General features: G+C 37.8%; 1 protein-coding gene across 3 annotated transcripts in view; it reads left to right on the top strand.

Annotated features, from left to right (window-relative positions):
• Nucleotides 1-17,234, top strand: part of RGS20 (regulator of G protein signaling 20) — a 139,799-nt gene that overhangs the window by 106,683 nt on the left and 15,882 nt on the right. For all 3 annotated transcript variants that reach the window (XM_033126482.1, XM_033126483.1, XM_033126484.1), the window contains one exon: nt 13,405-13,488. In XM_033126482.1, coding sequence (XP_032982373.1) covers nt 13,405-13,488 — 84 coding nt within the window. The remainder of the gene's footprint in view (nt 1-13,404; nt 13,489-17,234) is intronic.

Below are 17,234 nucleotides of genomic sequence, written 5' to 3'. Positions count from 1 at the left end.
ATATGGCTAGGCCAAAAAGGAACACCCACGGAGCCATAAGTAGGGGAGTCATACCACTATACTCTCACTGGCGGCTGGGTTGGAGAAACAGGAAACAGGAGCCACACAATTCTCAACCCTCACTGCGCCGCTTGCAGGCTCAGCCACCATCTTCTTGCTAGCCCCCATTTTTTGCTAGCCCAGCCACGGCAGTTATATTCATGGCTAATGGCTCACTGGTTACAGCTGACGGCCAACTAGCCACAGCTGATGGCCATTTGATCACAGTCGATGGCCATTTACTACCTGAGCCAGCACCTATGTGAGGCCGAGAGCCTGGAAACTGCTTTTTGGGGGCTCTGTCCCCACACTCCACCCCTACAGGGTCTCGCCTCACAATCTACGTGACAAGCGTCTTCTGCGAGGGGCCCTGTGCGAGGAACCTGGAGGTGAATGCTATTTCCTGGACACAGCCAAGCTCTCTGGTCACAGCCAGGGTTTCTCAGGGCACCACCAGTACTTCTGGGAACAGCCAGACTTCCTGGGCTTCTTAGGGTACCACCAGTCTCCCCGGGCACAGCCAGGGTTTCTCAGGGCACCACCAGTACTTCTGGGCACAGCCAGACTTCCTGGACTTCTTAGGGTACCACTGTCTCCCCGGGCACACGAGGGCCTCTCAGGGCACTGCCACTCTCTCTGGACACAGCCAGACTTCCTGGACACAGCCAGGGCTCCCAGGGCACTGCCACTCTCTCTGGGCTGAGCCAGACTTCCTGGGCTCAGCCAGGGCTCTCAGGGCACTGCCACTCTCTCTGGGCTCAGCCAGACTTCCTGGGCTCAACCAGGGCTCTCAGAGCACTGCCACTCTCTCTGGACTCAGCCAGACTTCCTGGACTCAGCCAGGGCTCTCAGGGCACTGCCACTCTCTCTGGGCTCAGCCAGACTTCCTGGACACAGCCAGGGCTCTCAGGGCACTGCCACTCTCTCTGGGCTCAGCCAGACTTCCTGGACACAGCCAGGGCTCTCAGGGCACTGCCATCCTCTCTAGTCTTCCTGCAACTGAGTGTTCATAGGCACAAACTGCTCCACCGCCCTTCGGAGAGCTTTGGCTGACACCGTACCCTGCTCGTTGCGCCATGTGTAGTGCAGGGGATCCTGCTCGCTGGACCAGTTGTCACGCGGGGCGGCCTGCAGGGTCTCCGGTCCCGTTCCCCACATAAGAATGCAGGATATGGCTAGGCCAAAAAGGAACACCCACGGAGCCATAGGTAGGGGAGTCATACTACTATGGTCTCACTGGAGGCTGGGTTTACACGACGTGCGACCTGCTGTCCACTTTGCTGCCAACTGACCGACTTTCCTCCACTCTCCTCCACTTTCCTCCAGTCTCCTCCTCTCTCGACTTCCCTCCGTAGCCGCGGCAGTTATATTAGTGGCCAATGGCTCAATGGTTACAGCTGACGGCCAACCAGCCACAGCTGATGGCTATCTACTACCTGAGCCAGCACCTTTTCACATGAGGCCGAGAGCCTGGAAACTGCTTTCTGGGGCTCTGTCCCCACACTAACATTTTTTGATATCAGAGGGATTTTCATTTTGAATTTGTACCCAGTGGACAAACAATTAACCAAGTTTACTATTTAGAAGTGCTGCAAAGGCTGTGTGAAAAATTTAGATGAAAATTACCTGAACTTTTAGCCAACAATTCATGGCTCTTGCATTACAACAATGCACCAGCTCACATGGCACTGTCTATGAGGGAGTTTTTGGCCAGTAAACAAATAACTGTATTGGAACACCCTCCCTACATACCTGATCTGACCCCTCAGTGACTTCTTTCTTTACCCATAGATAAAGGAAATTTTGAAAGGAAGACATTTTGATGATGTTCAGAACATCAAGGGTAATAGGACAACAGTTCTGATGGCCATTCCAGAAAAAGAGTTCCAAAACTGCTTTCAAGGGTGGACTAGGCTCTGGCGTCAGTGCATAACTTCCCAAGGGGAGTACTTCAAAGATGACTATAGTGATATTCAGCAATGAGGTATGTAGCACATTTTCTAGGATGAGTTCGCGAACTTAATTCAAATCACTGAAATCAGGTGGTCGTATGTTAAACAATTGAAGAACGATCTATAGCAGTTGATGATTGAATATTAATATTTGGTCAGAAACAATGCCTAGATGGTTAAAAAGGAGTGAACTCAAGGGACTCTAGTTGGTCATAAAGACTTTGTGGAGGAGGTAGAATTTAAGATGTGTCTTAAAAGTTAAGGTTATGGAGTAGAAAGAGCCTGGATTTTATCCTCTGCTGCGTGATTTTCTGTGCTGTCACGAGAATGTCTGAGCTTGAATTAGAGCTTGAATTATTAATTTTGGGTTTTTTTAAAAGAGAAATGTCAAACTATATGCTTAACAGAGAGAGAAAAATCTGAAAATAAAGGCTAACTTACTGGTAGAGAAAAAAACACAATCATTGCTTAAGAAAAAAGAGGTATTACAACTTGAATATAAAACATCCTTGACCATTTGAGTCATAGTTAAAGAGCTGGAGAAATGTGTATGATTTATACCTATAAATCATAGGAACATTAGGCTGCAATTCCAAAATGTTGGTATAAAAAGTGATATGTGCCAGCCAAATGTATGCACAACTTTAAGCCACTAAATTCTTGTGAATTTATGTAGGGTTGACTACAAGTTGGTCTAAGAACACACTGTCCAGTGAAGAAGAAAAACTGATATTGGGACTAGTTAAGAACAGTGACACAATTGGGAGATGGGAGTGGAGGTTGAAAATGAACTGTTTAGGAAAGTTAGTCTGCTGCCACTTGACCTGGGCTAGTGTTAATTTCCAAGTAGTTCCAATCTGGTGGATGGGATACAGCAATATGATACTGCAAGGACTGATGGAATCATGATGCTTGGTGGTGTGTCCATTTGCAACAGAGCCCAGATAGCAAGTGGGAACATGGGGAAGACAGGGTTGACAAGAGCTAAATAGTCTGGCATTTAAGGCAAGACTTCAGTCCCAAGTAGGAATCTAGAGGACTAAGCAGGAAACTAGAGAAGAAAAACATGGTGGCACAGCGTACACACATGGGTGTCCAGAACCCACACTAGGTGGGCAGGATACCCACCAGTTATAAAGAGACTCTGTTTAGGCTCCTTTCCACTCTTTCACTCTTCTAATCATTCTCAGTGAGATGATTAGAGCTAATTGTCTGAGATATGTGCAGAGATATGCCAGTGCAGGTAAGATGCTCAGATAGCGTTTACCCCATCCCTCCTCCCTTCTCTGCTAGAGCACAAGAAGGGCACAAGAAGCTGAGATTGTGGCTTTAACGAGGTATGAGATGGATGGTGTAAGGGAGCAGATGCTGGTAGGTCCCATAACAGGCTTATCCTACTAGCACCAATTAGGGTGAATAAAATATAAATCTATACCTAGACATCATCATTAAAGCCACCACTTATGTAGCATGTGTTATATGTGTATATAAAAGATAATAGAGCAATGTCTTCAGAGTCCTAGAAAAAAGTAATTGAAAAGTTAGTCAAACTATAAGAGAATGGATAAAGTTAGACACTTTCAGACGTACAAAAGCCAAGAGAGATAATTAACTTCAGACCCTCCCTAAAAGAACTAAGAAATGATATACTTCAGGAAAAAAGAAAGTGAGCCAATAGAGTAGTCATAGGAAACAAGTAACAATGATGGATACATGAGGGATCAAATATAGCTATAATACAAAACTTGGTATTTAGTTTTCCATTAAAAAGTATAAATCCAAAGCTGTACACAAATAATCTCATGTTAATAATAGACAAATAAACAACGTCAGACTTTCTTAGAAAAATTATAAGAACATTTTCTCTCAAAATTAATGGTATTCATCATTAGTCAGAAATGCAACACATATTTTCCACATCAATGGAAGGTAAAGAAATACTATAGAAAACTTTGTCAGCATATCACAGAAGTGGTTTTAGCAAAAGAGAAAATGAACTATTCTATAAATAGCAAGATACTTGGTATTAGGGTGACCAGCTCATTCCAGTTGCCTGGGACTGTCTGGGTTTTAGCACTGAAAAGTCCTATGTCCCCCTAAGTTCCAGTCAAGATGGCACAGTAGGTAAACACGATGCTTACCTTCTCTCATGACCACATCAAAATTACAACTAAACTACAAAACAACTGTCATTGAGAATCACCTGAAATCTTGCTGAACTGAAGCCCTACAACTAAAGATGTGCAGAAGAAGCCACCTTTATACTGGTAGGAGGGGCAGAGAAGGGGAACGGGCTGGTCCCACACTAGCATGTGACCACTAAAAATTGGGAGGAACATCTCGACTGTGGAGGTCACTCCCAGAAGAGCTAGAGGTCCCAACTAGTCCTCAGGCTAGGGTTCAAGTGCCAGGGAGAGAAGTCTCCATAATTTCTGGTTGTGAAAACCAACAGAGATTGTGGCTGAGTGAGATGGAGGGTGGCTGGAGTCCCAGGCACTCCTCTTAATGGGGCCATGCACAGACTTACTGATAGAATCACTGGCTCTGAGCTCTAGTGCTGGAGCAGCAGCTGGAGAGGTAGCAGGGATATATGGTGGGGAACTGAGTTGTCTGACTTTGGGATAGGGGCTGAAGGGGCAGTTTTCTCCCAGATGGAGAAGCTGGTGGAGACCATTGTTTCTTTGTTGAGCCCTTCCCCTTCCCAGTATGCAGGCACAGGCAGCTGCCATATCTGAGTCTCCATCAAGCTGGCTAACACCATTCATTCACCACACCCTGGTGATTAGAGACCCCATCTCATCCAACTTTCAGGATCACCCAAGTTGCTTCCAGTGACTTTTTCCACACAAACCACCTGACTTGGCTCATACTGCAGACTTTCCTAGGGTCTCTGAAAAGTTCATGGAACCCAGACAAACAGCATCTGGCTTTGAGCATGTCCCGTACCTCTGGCTCAGGAGGCTTAAGCCTGGCACTGGCAGCAACTGGCCTTGGTTTGAGGCTCTCAAGGCACCTCCAAGAATGGCACAGGTGGTAGCCATTTGCAGATGGCTTTGTGGCTCCTGCTGGGTGGCCCAAGGTGGGACATGGGCTCCTGCTGAACTCAACTTGCAGCAGGTTCCCTCCCAGGTGGCCCTGGGGCTAGCACCCCCAGTGGCCACCTTTGAAATGAGATGGAGGGTCACCCAGGCACCTCCAAGGACAACAAACCCAACGGGCAGATTGGGCAGGCACCAGAGCCCTGCTGTGCTGATTCTGCTCTGTAGGGTCAGCCCCTGCACCACAACTCCTCCACTGTAGTCACAGCCAGTCCTCACAACCAATGAGCCCGAAGGTCAATCCCTCTTACCAATGTGCAAACAGCAACCAAAACTCAACTACATGGGGAGGGTGCACACAACCTACACAAGACACACCTGGAGTGCATAACTCAGGTGATCAGGAAGATTGTGCCACTGGGCCCCACAGCATACCTACTACATAAGGCCACACTATTAAGACCAGGGGACATAGCAGCCCTACCTAATACTTAGAAACAAACAGTGAGAGAGAGCCAAAATGTGGAGACAAAGAAACATAGCCCAAATAAAAGAACAGAAGAAAACTCCAGAAAAAGAACTAAAAAAAGAAATGGAGACAAGTAATCTCCACATGCAGAGTTCCAAAGACTGGTTATAAGGATGCTCAGTGATCTCAGGGAAAACTTCAACAAAGAGAGAGGAAACATAAAAATGGAGATAGAAAACATAAAAAGAACAAGTCAGAAATAGAGAATACAATAACAGAAATGTAGAATACATTACAAGGAATCAACAGTAGATTAGATGAAGCAGTGGATCAAATCAATGATTTAGATGATAAGGAGCAGAAAACATCCAGTCAGAACAGCAAAAAGAAAAAAAAAATCCAAAAAAATCAGGAAAGTTTAAAGGGTCTCTGGGACAACATCAAGCATACCAACATTCATAGTATAGGGGTACCAGAAAGAGAGAGCAAGGAATTGAAAAGCTATTTGAAGAAATAATGACAGAAAACTGCCCTAACCTGGTGAAAACAATCGAAATACAAACTCAGGAAGCACAAAGAGTCCCAAACAAGATGAACCCAAAGAGGCCGACACTGAGACACATTATAATTAAAATGCCAAAGATAAAGACAAAGAGAGAATCTCAAAAGCAGCAAGAGAAAAACAGTTACTAGTTACCTACAAAGGAGCTCCCATAAAACTGTGGGCTGATTTCTCAACAGAAACTGTGCAGGCCAGAAGCGACTGCAGTGAATTATTCAAAGTGATGAAAAGCAAGTATATACAATCAAAATTACTCTACCCAGCAAAGCTATCATTTAGAATCAAAGGATAGATAAAGAGCTTCCAAGACAAGAAAAAGCTAAAGGAGTTCATCACCTCCAATCCAGTATTACAAGGAATCTTAAGATGAAAAAAATATATATATCAATAATAAAAGGGCAATAACTACATATCTATCAACAATTACTTTCAATATAAATGGTTTAAATGCTCCAATCAAAAGAATAGGGGGCTGAATGGATAAGAAAACAGGACTGTTACATATGCTGCCTATAGGAGACTCACTTCAGATAGAAAAGCACACACAGATGGAAAGTAAAGGGATGAAAATGGTATTTTGTGAAAATAGAAAGAAACAAACAAAAGCTGGGGTAGCAATACTTATACCAGACAAAACAGACTTTAAAACAAAGACACAACAAGAGACAAAAAAGGACATAGTAATCCCACTTGTGGGTATTTATCCAAACAAACCCCAAATGCTACTTCAATGGGACATGCTCATCCATATGTTCATTGCAGTACTATTTACAATAGCCAAGATAGGAAAGCAATCTGGTGTCCCTGACTGAATGAATGGATAAAAAGGAGATGGTACATACTCCTATATAAAATGGAATATTACTCAGCCGTAAAAAAAAATAAATAATGAAATCTTGCCATTTGCAACAACATGGATGGACCTAGAGGATATTGTGCTTAGTGTAGTAAGTCAGACAGTGAAAGACAAATGTCATATGATTTCACTTATAAGTGGAATTTAAAGAACAAAATAAACAAAGGAAACAGAAAGAAACTTAGATGCAGAGAACATTTTGATGGTTGCCAGATGGGAGGGGGGTTGAGGAGAGGGTGAAAAGGGTAAAGGGATTAAAAAATATAAATTGGTAGTTACAAAATAGTCGTGGGGATGTAAAGTAAGTATAGGGAATATAATCAATAACATGGTAATAGCTATGTATAGTGCCAGGTGGGTACTGGTCAGGAGGATCACTTCCTAAATTATATAAATGTCTAACACTATGCTGTAAAAATTAAAAAGGGGAGGGAAAGATAAAGAAGAATAAGTGATTCAAAATTCCAGGTAAAAAACAAATAAGTCTTGGGGATGTAATATACAGCATAGAAAATATAGTCAATAATGTGATAGTGTTGTACAGTGTCAGACGGTTGGTTGCTAGACTTATCATGGTGATCACTTCTTTAGCATAGGGAATATAATCAATAATATGGTAATAACTCTATATAGTGCCAGGAGGGTACTATTGAATAACTATGATGTATACCTGAAACTAATATAATATTGTATGTCAGCTATATTTTAATAAAAATCTTTTTAAAAAATAAAGAAAAGTCTTATGTCCCAGAAACTATGTGAGTCCCAGGCAAACCAGGAAAGTTGGTCACCCTACCTGATATTCAAATCCATAAAAATAGATTTATATTCCTATACTGCATTATATACAAAATTCCATTTCCCACTGTCCCCTCCCCGCAAAAAAACCAAGATCAATTCCAGATGGCTTAAAGGTTGTGAATAGCCAAAAAGAAAATACAGAATATCTTCATGAAAATACAGAAAATACAGAATTCTTGTAGTTCAGAAGAATTACAGCAAAATCTGTAAAAGAAAAAAAATCACGAATTTGGCTATGTTAAAATATAAAAATGTATTTAATGAGAGATATAAAACATATTCCACATAAAGACTTGTACATGAATATTCATAGCATGAATCATAGTAGCCAAACAATGGCAACAACCCAAATGTCCATCAACTGATGAATAGATAAACAAAATGTGGTGTATCCATACAATGGAACACTATTCAGCCAGAAAAGGCATCAAGTATTGAAACTGCTAAAACATGGATGAACCTTGAAAACATTATGCTAAGTGAAAGAAGCCAGACACAAAAGACCATATATTTTATGATTCGATTTATATAAAATGTCCAGAGTTGGTAATCTCATAGAGATAGGAACTAGATTAGTGGTTGCCTAGGGGTGGGGAAAATAGGAGTGAGTGCAAATGTGTACATTTTCTTTTTGGAGTGATGAAATGTTCTAAAATCATGATGATGGTTGCATAACGGTATAAATATACTAAAAATCATTGACTCGTACCATTTAAATTGTGAGTTGTATGATGTGTGAATTATATTTTACGAAAACTGTTTTTGAAATGTGTTTAACCAAAAACAGAAATAAAATGAACAGGTAAAACTACTGAGAGAAGATAGTTACAAGACCTTTAAAAAGGAATTCAAATCTAGAATATATAAAGAATTTCAGGGGAGGCCGGTTAGCTCAGTTGATTAGAGAGAGCGAGCTCTTAACAACAAGGTTGCCGGTTGGATTCACACATGGGCCAGTGAGCTGCAACCTCCCCCCCGTCCGCCCACCTTCCCCCACCCCCCCAACTAGATTGAAAATGGCGACTGGACTTGTAGCTGAGCTGCACCCTCCACAACTAGACTGAAAAACAACAACCTGACTTGGAGCTAATGGGTCCTGGAAAAACACACTGTTACCCAATATTCCTCAATAAAAAAATTAAAAAAAGAATTTCAGATGAATAAGAAAATAATGACCAAAAGAAAAATTAGCAAATGAAATGAAACAAGAGATAATCTACTTGTGCTCCTACTAACAAGATCGGATATATGAAAGTTAAATACATGCCCTTCTAAATAGTATACCCTACCCTAAAAAACCTTTCATACATTTGTAAAAGAAGATGATTATGAGAGGATTCACTTCAGCTTTAATCTGATTGAAAAAAATGAAAATGTCTGTAAAGTCCCTGAACAAGAGAATGGATAAATACATTATATTATAGTTACGTAATGCAATACCACACAACATTTAAATTCATGTGCTAGAGGGGGGGAAAGCAAATTGTAAAGTAATGCATATTGTGTAATAACTTTTTTTACAAAGTTTGAAAATATCATTGTGTATTTATATAGATATATAAAGAGAGTAGTGTAACTCTGAATGGCAATGATAAACAACAAATTAAGGATGTGGTTAATTGTTGAAAGGAAATGGAATGGGAAAAAGTACACAGCGAGAGATTTATCCATGTTGAGATTTATCCATGTTGGTAATACATAGTGGAATAAATTCTTAAGAAAGGTAAATAGCAATATGTTTTCTAAGCTCTTGTATTATCTTTCTCAGAATTCTGCTTCATGGCCTTTTGGCATTTCGTTTTATAGAAGAAGTCATGCAGATTCTTGATCTCTTAACAATAAACTTTTTTCTTCCTTTCTAGAAGACGGAAGAATTTTTTTCTCTTTATAACTCAAAAATTTACCAAAATATATCTGACCATGGGTCTTTTACTGAATAGTTCTTAAATGTGGTGAGCAACTATTTTGGCTTCTATCAACATTTTTTTTTATTATACAGTAACAATAACAATTTAACTCATGTTAAAAAAATTGACACAAAATATATTATTCAGTTTTTCAAGAACACATTGTTTCCTTAAATATTCCTACTTGTTTTAAAACATGTCAAAGCTTAAATAAATATTGCATTATTAAATTCACAATATAACTTCCAGTTCTCTTAGGAATCTTGTATCAAATTCATCCTTCTTTTTCTCTTTGATTTTTCATATCTACTGTGTAATGTTTTCTGCTTACAAAAGAAGCCTAGGAATTCAAGCAGCATTAATGCTCCTGCAGAAAGAACACCACCCAGATGCCTCTCAAATTTGTTTTTATTTTAATATACCATTATTTACTAAAACTTTTTAGCCCTGACATCATGAAAGCAGCAAGTCAGAAGAGTTACTGCATTTCTAATGACTTTGAATTTAAGGAAAAGTAGAGCTATATACACACACAATTACTGAAAATTCATACAGCAGATGTGCTGAAAGACTTTTACAAAATGGTGTAAAGAGTGTTAAGGAAAGATGTAATAAAAGGAATAGAAAAGGGAGTGTAATAGCAATAGTAAGATAAAGCAACCTCAAGTAATCAATGATAAAAATCTATCTTGATATTAATAGGAAATGAAAAACATTCTTGCTAAAATCAAGAACAAGGTAAGGATGTCCATAATCTTTCCCCTTCCACTTAACATTGTACTTTAGGTATCTGTCAATTAGACAAGAGAAAAAGACTTGAGGCCTAAGAATTGGATAAGAAGTAGTAACTCCCTATTTGCAGATGATATGAGAATATACCTGGAAACCACAAGAGAATTATGACTAAACTGATGCAAACACAAAAAATTCAATAAGAAAGATATAAAATTAGCATAAAAATAATAGCCTTCAGAATGCAAAAAAACTCTTACAATTCAAAAATATGACAAACCAATTTAAAAATGGACAAAAGATCTGATTAGACATGTCACCAAAGAAGATGTACTAATAGCTATGAAAAAATGCTCAATGTCGTTAGTCATTAGCAAAATGCAAATCAAAACCACTTCATACCCACTTAATGGCTAGAATAAAAAATACAAACAATAACAAGTGTTGGCAAGTATGTGGAGAAATTGGATCCCTCAAAAATTGCTGGTGGGGGTGCGACCACATGGCTCAGTTGGTTGGAGTGCGAGCTCTTAACAAGTCTGCTGGTTCAATTCCTGCATGAGATGGTGGGCTGCGCCCTCTGCAACTCAAGATTGAAAACGTCGACTGGACTTGGAGCTGAGCTGTGCCCTCCACAACTAGATTGAAGGACAACAACTTGGAACTGATGGGCCCTGGAAAAACACACTGTTCCCCAACATTCCCCAATTAAAAAAAAAAATTGCTGGTGGGAATGTAAAATGGTATAGCTGCTTTGGAAAACACGTTGGGACTTACCTGAAATGTTCAAAATAGAGTTACTATGTGAAAGCATTTCCACTTTTAGGTATCTACCCAAAAGAAATAAAAACAAACGTCCACACAAAAACTTGTACATGACTGTTATTATAAATAGCCAAAAAAAAAAAAATGCAAACAACATAAATGTTCATCAACTGATGAATGGATGACAAATTGTGGTCGGTCTATCCATACACCTAAATGAATGAAGTAGTGACACCATGCTACAACATGCATGAACCTTGAAAACATTATGCCAAGTGAAAGAAGCCAGCCACAAAAGACCACAGATTATGTAATTCAGAATTGGCAAAACTATATAGACAGGAGGTAAATTTGTGTATGTCTAGGGCTAGTGGAGGTAGGATATAGCGGAGGAGTGACTGCTAACAGGGATAGGCTTGTTTTGGGGTTGATGGAAATATTCTGAAATTAGCAGTGATTGTTGTATAACTTTGTGATTATGCTAAAAACCACTTAATTGTACACTTTAAATAAGTAATTTTATGGTATATAAATGATGGTTCAATAAAGCTATTAAGAAAGCAATAGCCTTCATATGTACAAATAAAAACCAGTTTGAAGAAGAGATGGAAGTGAAAATTCCATTTAAATATTTGGAATAAGTTTATGAAGAAATATACAAAGTATGTATAAGGAAACTTAAACTCTCTTGAAAGATACAATAGATTTTGATTGTACACTTTCCTGGTTCTCTCTAATACTTTCGTATATATGCTTATAAATTTATAAAACCTCCATTTTGACTGCAAAGTTTGGAGAATATATTCTTGTTTTGAAGGTACAAGAAATTAAATGAAATAAATAAATTAAAGTGTTTGAAAACAACAAAAAGAAATGAAAACCGAAAACATTCCAGATAATCTTACCTTTTTACTTTCTAATAGACATGTTTTTTGTTTTGTTTTGTTTTTATAAATTTTATTGGGGAATATTGGGGAACAGTGTGTTTCTCCAGGGCCAATCAGCTCCAGGTCGTTGTCCTTCAATCTAGTTGTGGAGGGCGCAGCTCAGCTCCAAGTCCAGTTGCCATTTTCAATCTTAGTTGCAGGGGGCGCAGCCCACCATCCCATGTGGGAATTGAACCAGCAACCTTGTTAAGAGCTCGTGCTCTAACCAACTGAGCCCCTATGGAAGCTCAGTGGCAGCTCGTTGTCTTCAATCAAGATGTGGAGGGCACAGCTCACTGGCCCATGTGGGAATCAAACCGGCTACCCTGTTGTTCAGAGCTCGCTCTCTAACCAACTGAGCCATTGGGCCCCCTCTCTAATAGACATGTTTTTATGAAGAGAATTATTATTCTTAAATATATACTCTCCCTAATTAGTGTAAACCATAATATTATCAAAATAATTTATTTTACTCGTACCTTTTTCTAAATTAGTTTATTGGGGATGACAATACTTAGTAAAGTCACATCGGTTTCAGTGCACAATTCTGTAATACATCATCTATATATCACATTGTGTGTTCACCACCCAGAGTCAGTTTTCCTTCCATCACCATATATTTGATCCCATTTACCCTCATCTGCCACACCGCTCCCCACTTACCCTCTGGTAACCACTAAACTATTATCTGTGTCTATAAGTTTTTATTTCTTTATTTGTTTGTCTTGTTCTTTTGTTGTTTTCAGTTTATACACATATTGGTGAAATCATGTAGTTCTCTACTTTTTCTGTGTGACATTTTGCTTAGCATAATAATCTCAAGATCCATCCATGTTGTTGCAAATGGCACTATCTCAGCTTTTCTTATAGCAGAATAATATTCCATTGTGTATATACACCACATTTTCTTTATTCAATCATCTATTGAAGGACACTGGTTGTTTCTATGTCTTGGCTACTGTAAATAAAGCTGCAATGAATCTCGAGCACATACATATGTACGGATAAATGTTTACAGATTTTTGGGGTACCCAGGAGAAGGATTGCTGGGTCATATGGTAATTCTATTCTTAATTTTTTTGAGGAACCTCCACACTGCCTTCCATAATGGCTGCACCAATCTGCATTCGCACCAAAAGTTTATGAAAGTTCCTTTTTCTCCACAGCCTCTCCAATACTTACTATTATTTGTCTTGTTGATGATTATTTTGCTAGTACCTTATTGTCATGTTTTTTGCTTCAGGAAAAGAAAATCCTTCTACTTTGTAATCTGGAATTCTCTTTAGAATATTTGTAAAAAAGCTTTCTTCATTACAGAATGATCTCAACTGATATGTAAATGTCATATTTTGTGCAGTCTCACTGTTAGAAACCAAGAAGAGAGACCCAGGGGGGCTTCCCACGAACTCAGAAGAGAGGACTTCCCAACCTGTGAAGAAAGGTAAAATCTCATTTGTTTAACTCACTAAATTGACAGAAGTGCCTACCTTGTTTTTTGTTTGTTTGCTTGCTTGTTTTACATTATATGTTTCAGTGAACACAGTTTCTCTAACTGTATTTTAATAATATCAAATTATAATGTGGCATCACATTTTCACTCTGCATTTACTTTTAATTCATTGTTTGAAAAGAGAAATATCAGTTTCATTATTAATCTAATCCCTGATAGTTACAAGTATAAATTGATGCTTCTTGACAAAACATGTGACATTATTTTATATACATACACTTTTAAAATAAAAGACCATAATGAAACACATGTTTGGTTTTCAGAAAAGTTTTAAAAGTCCATTTTCTTCCTAACTATTAATTTGTACTTCCATTAATGTATTATTTTTAAAATTTGAGTATTTTTAACAAGTTGGGGGGAACCCACATAAATTACTTTCCATAATGCCAAATGTTAAAATGGTCTTTTTTCCCATCTGTTGATTTACTTTTACTTACCTATTCTTATACTTTTACTTGGTATTATGCCTATATAATTGCAGATGCTAAACAAATATCCTAAAAGCATTGTTCAAATAAGGTCTTGTATTGTATTGTTTATTTTTTAGGGGAAAAAAGCAAATAGCCTAAAAGGTTAATGAAATATTTTTCTTCATTCTTTATCTGATTTATTTTTACTCAGATTTTTCAAAGTCTGTGAAGCGCATTAAAATCTTTCACAACACTGAGTTTGATAAAAAAAACAGCTTTTATCTTATATATTCCAGTATATTGTATTCTGTACCAAAACTTTGAGGTTGTTATATATGAAACCATAATGCCTACAGCTAATCTTGGCTGTACCCATCCTGCCAGTAGGACCTTGGGATCTTAAGCACGACTTAGTACTCATATTATGCCTTAGTTTCCTTATGTGTAAAATAGGGATTATAATCCTATTTTACAAATAATCCTATTTTACTAGCCAAAGAAGGGTCATTGTGAATATTAAGTAAGACCAGTAAAGCACTGAGAATAGCACCTGGCAAGAGGCAAGCATTCATATATATTGGCCATTTATTAGTTCTCAATCATATCCAATGATATAAATAAAATGACTCTTTATCCAATTTAATTCCTTTTGCTTCTGATTCTACTAGATATTAATATTATTCTTATTTACATTTGCCTCATATATCTTTGCCTATCTATTTGTTTTTAATTTTTGGTAATATTTTCTGTTTCCCAGTGTTGAATTTTGGCCCAGTTTGAGTCTCTGTCTCTAAACAGAGAATTACAATCCAATTATATTGGGTCAGTTATTTTGATGATTACTGATACATTTAATCTTCTAGCATATTCTTTGATAGTCTGCTTGTAATACCTCCTAATTATCTCCTTAATTTTTCTTTTTGCTAAATGAACTGTACTTTCTTCGTTTTTGTTCTTCATTACCATGGAAAGTATATGCGTATACTCTCTTTTTTAAAAAAAAAGTACTACTGATTACCTTTAAGTTTTTCAAAATCATTCTTTAATGTATATTTCTTAAACTGACAGGAGTGAAAAACTGACTTTTGAATCCTCATGTTTAAGGAACAGAATTTAGCATAGTTTACTAAGCCTCACCAATTTAATTAATCTTTCTAAAAAGAATCTAGGAATTTTTTGTAATTGTTTTATTATCTTTAAATTATCTTGTAAGCATATTTTAAAACATTTTTTCTCAAAACTAATTTTCCAGTTAACTAGAAAACTTTTCTATTTTACGTTTTCATACAGAATACTTTCTTCATGAGGAAAACTTAAATACCCACTATAAAAACAAAGATCAAATAATACAAAAGTTTTACAATAAAAACTCAATCTTTGTCTTATTCCAGACCTCATCCCAATCTCCAGATATACTAACTGCCATCAGCAATTTCTTTATATATCTGCAAAGGAATTTTCTGTACATTCAATTGTACTGAAATGGAATCCATTTTATACACGGAATCTAATTTTGAAAGTATTATTTAGACATTTTCCTACCAATTACTCTTTTTCTATAAGCTACTTTCTTTGGTCTTGACCTTTTAATTTATGGTACATTTTTGGGTCAGTTGTAATCCATCTTCAAGAAATGGACATAGAATTTACATTGTGAATATTTGTATATGTGAGAGTTTTTTCTATGATCTTCAAGTAATTAGGATGACTTACCTATACAGCAAATTTTGGGGTATATATTCTTTATCCTTGAAAACTAAATAGAAAGCTTTTGACTTTAGGTCAGAATAGATAATTTGAGGGCCTTCCCAACACAGAACAACAGATTTTTGCATAAGTCTTGAAGTCTTTGCATTGCTGGGCTCATGAAAGTAATAAAAATGACAAACTACCTGGAAAACAAACCAAATAAAAAGTAAGCAAAATTCTGAGTAATGACCGCTAAGCACAGGAAAGAGGGGTTTTCTCTAAGAACAAGTGCTGAGTGGTATGACGGTAAGGTGTTAAAACTGAGACTCCCAGATTAAGCCTTGATCTGTGAAGGAACTATAGTGGTCCTGAGTTAATAACACCTACATCTCATAAGAAGCAAACACACATCCTGTCTGGAGGAAAGAGAACATCCTCAGTTTCGACTCTCAGTTTTCCAAAGATTAAGAGGAACCAAAAGCTACGAAACTAAAAGGAAACAACCCATCACAAATGAGAGTCAGTAGAAACAACACTTGGATTTAGAGCCCAAAGGACTAAAGATGTTATAAGTATCAGTAATAAAATATAAAATAATGATCTCTGAAATGTTTAAACCAATTAAATATGGAATCACAAAAATGAGTAACCAGAATTCAACTATCAACAATGTCCAGGAGTATTTTGTAATTACCAATTTGTATTTTTTATACCTTCACCTTTTTTCCCCTGCCCCCAACCCTGTTCCCATCTATCACCCTGATAGATCTAGTACCTATCTGGCACCATACCTAGTTATTACAATATTATTGACTATATTCCTCATGCTATACCCTATGTGCCCATGACTACTGTGTAACAACCAATTTGTACTTCTTAATCCCTTTCCCTTTTCATCCATCCCTAACCGCCCTTCCATCTTAAAGAAGTCCCTGTAAGATTCCTTGTAACACTGGTTTGGTGGTGATGAACTCCTTCAGCTTTTTCTTGTCGGGAAAGTTCATTATCAGTCCTTCAATTCTAAATGATAGCTTTGCTGGGTAGAGTAATGTTGGTTGTAGGTCCTTACTTTTCATCACTTTCAATATTTCCTGCCAATCCCTCTGGCCTGCAAAGTTTCTGTTGAGAAATCAGCTGACAGTCTTATGGGGGCTCTCTTGTAGGTAAATATCTGCTTTTCTCTTGATGCTTATAAGATTCTCTCATTACGTTTAACCTTTGGCATGTTAATTATGATGTGTCTTGGTGTTGGCCTCGTTGGGTTCATAGGGATATAAAGTATAGGGATATTATCAACACTAATATGGTAATAACTATGTATAGTACCAGGTGGTACTAGGCAGGAGGATCATTTCCTAAATTATATAAATGTCTAACCACTATGCTATACACTTGAAATTAATATAAAATAATGTTGAATGTCAATTCTAATTGACACATTTAAAAAGAGGAGGAGATCAATAATATTGTGATAGCGTGGTACAGTGTCAGATGGTTGCTGGACTTATCATGGTGATCATTTCTTTAGCATAGGGCATAAAATCAATAATGAGGTAATAACTGTATAGTGCGAGGTGG

This window comes from Rhinolophus ferrumequinum, chromosome 14 (assembly GCF_004115265.2).
Source record: "Rhinolophus ferrumequinum isolate MPI-CBG mRhiFer1 chromosome 14, mRhiFer1_v1.p, whole genome shotgun sequence".
NCBI classification, from domain to species: Eukaryota; Metazoa; Chordata; class Mammalia; order Chiroptera; family Rhinolophidae; genus Rhinolophus; species Rhinolophus ferrumequinum.
Note: the sequence above shows the minus strand (reverse complement) of the source record. Positions and strands in the feature narration are given on the sequence as shown.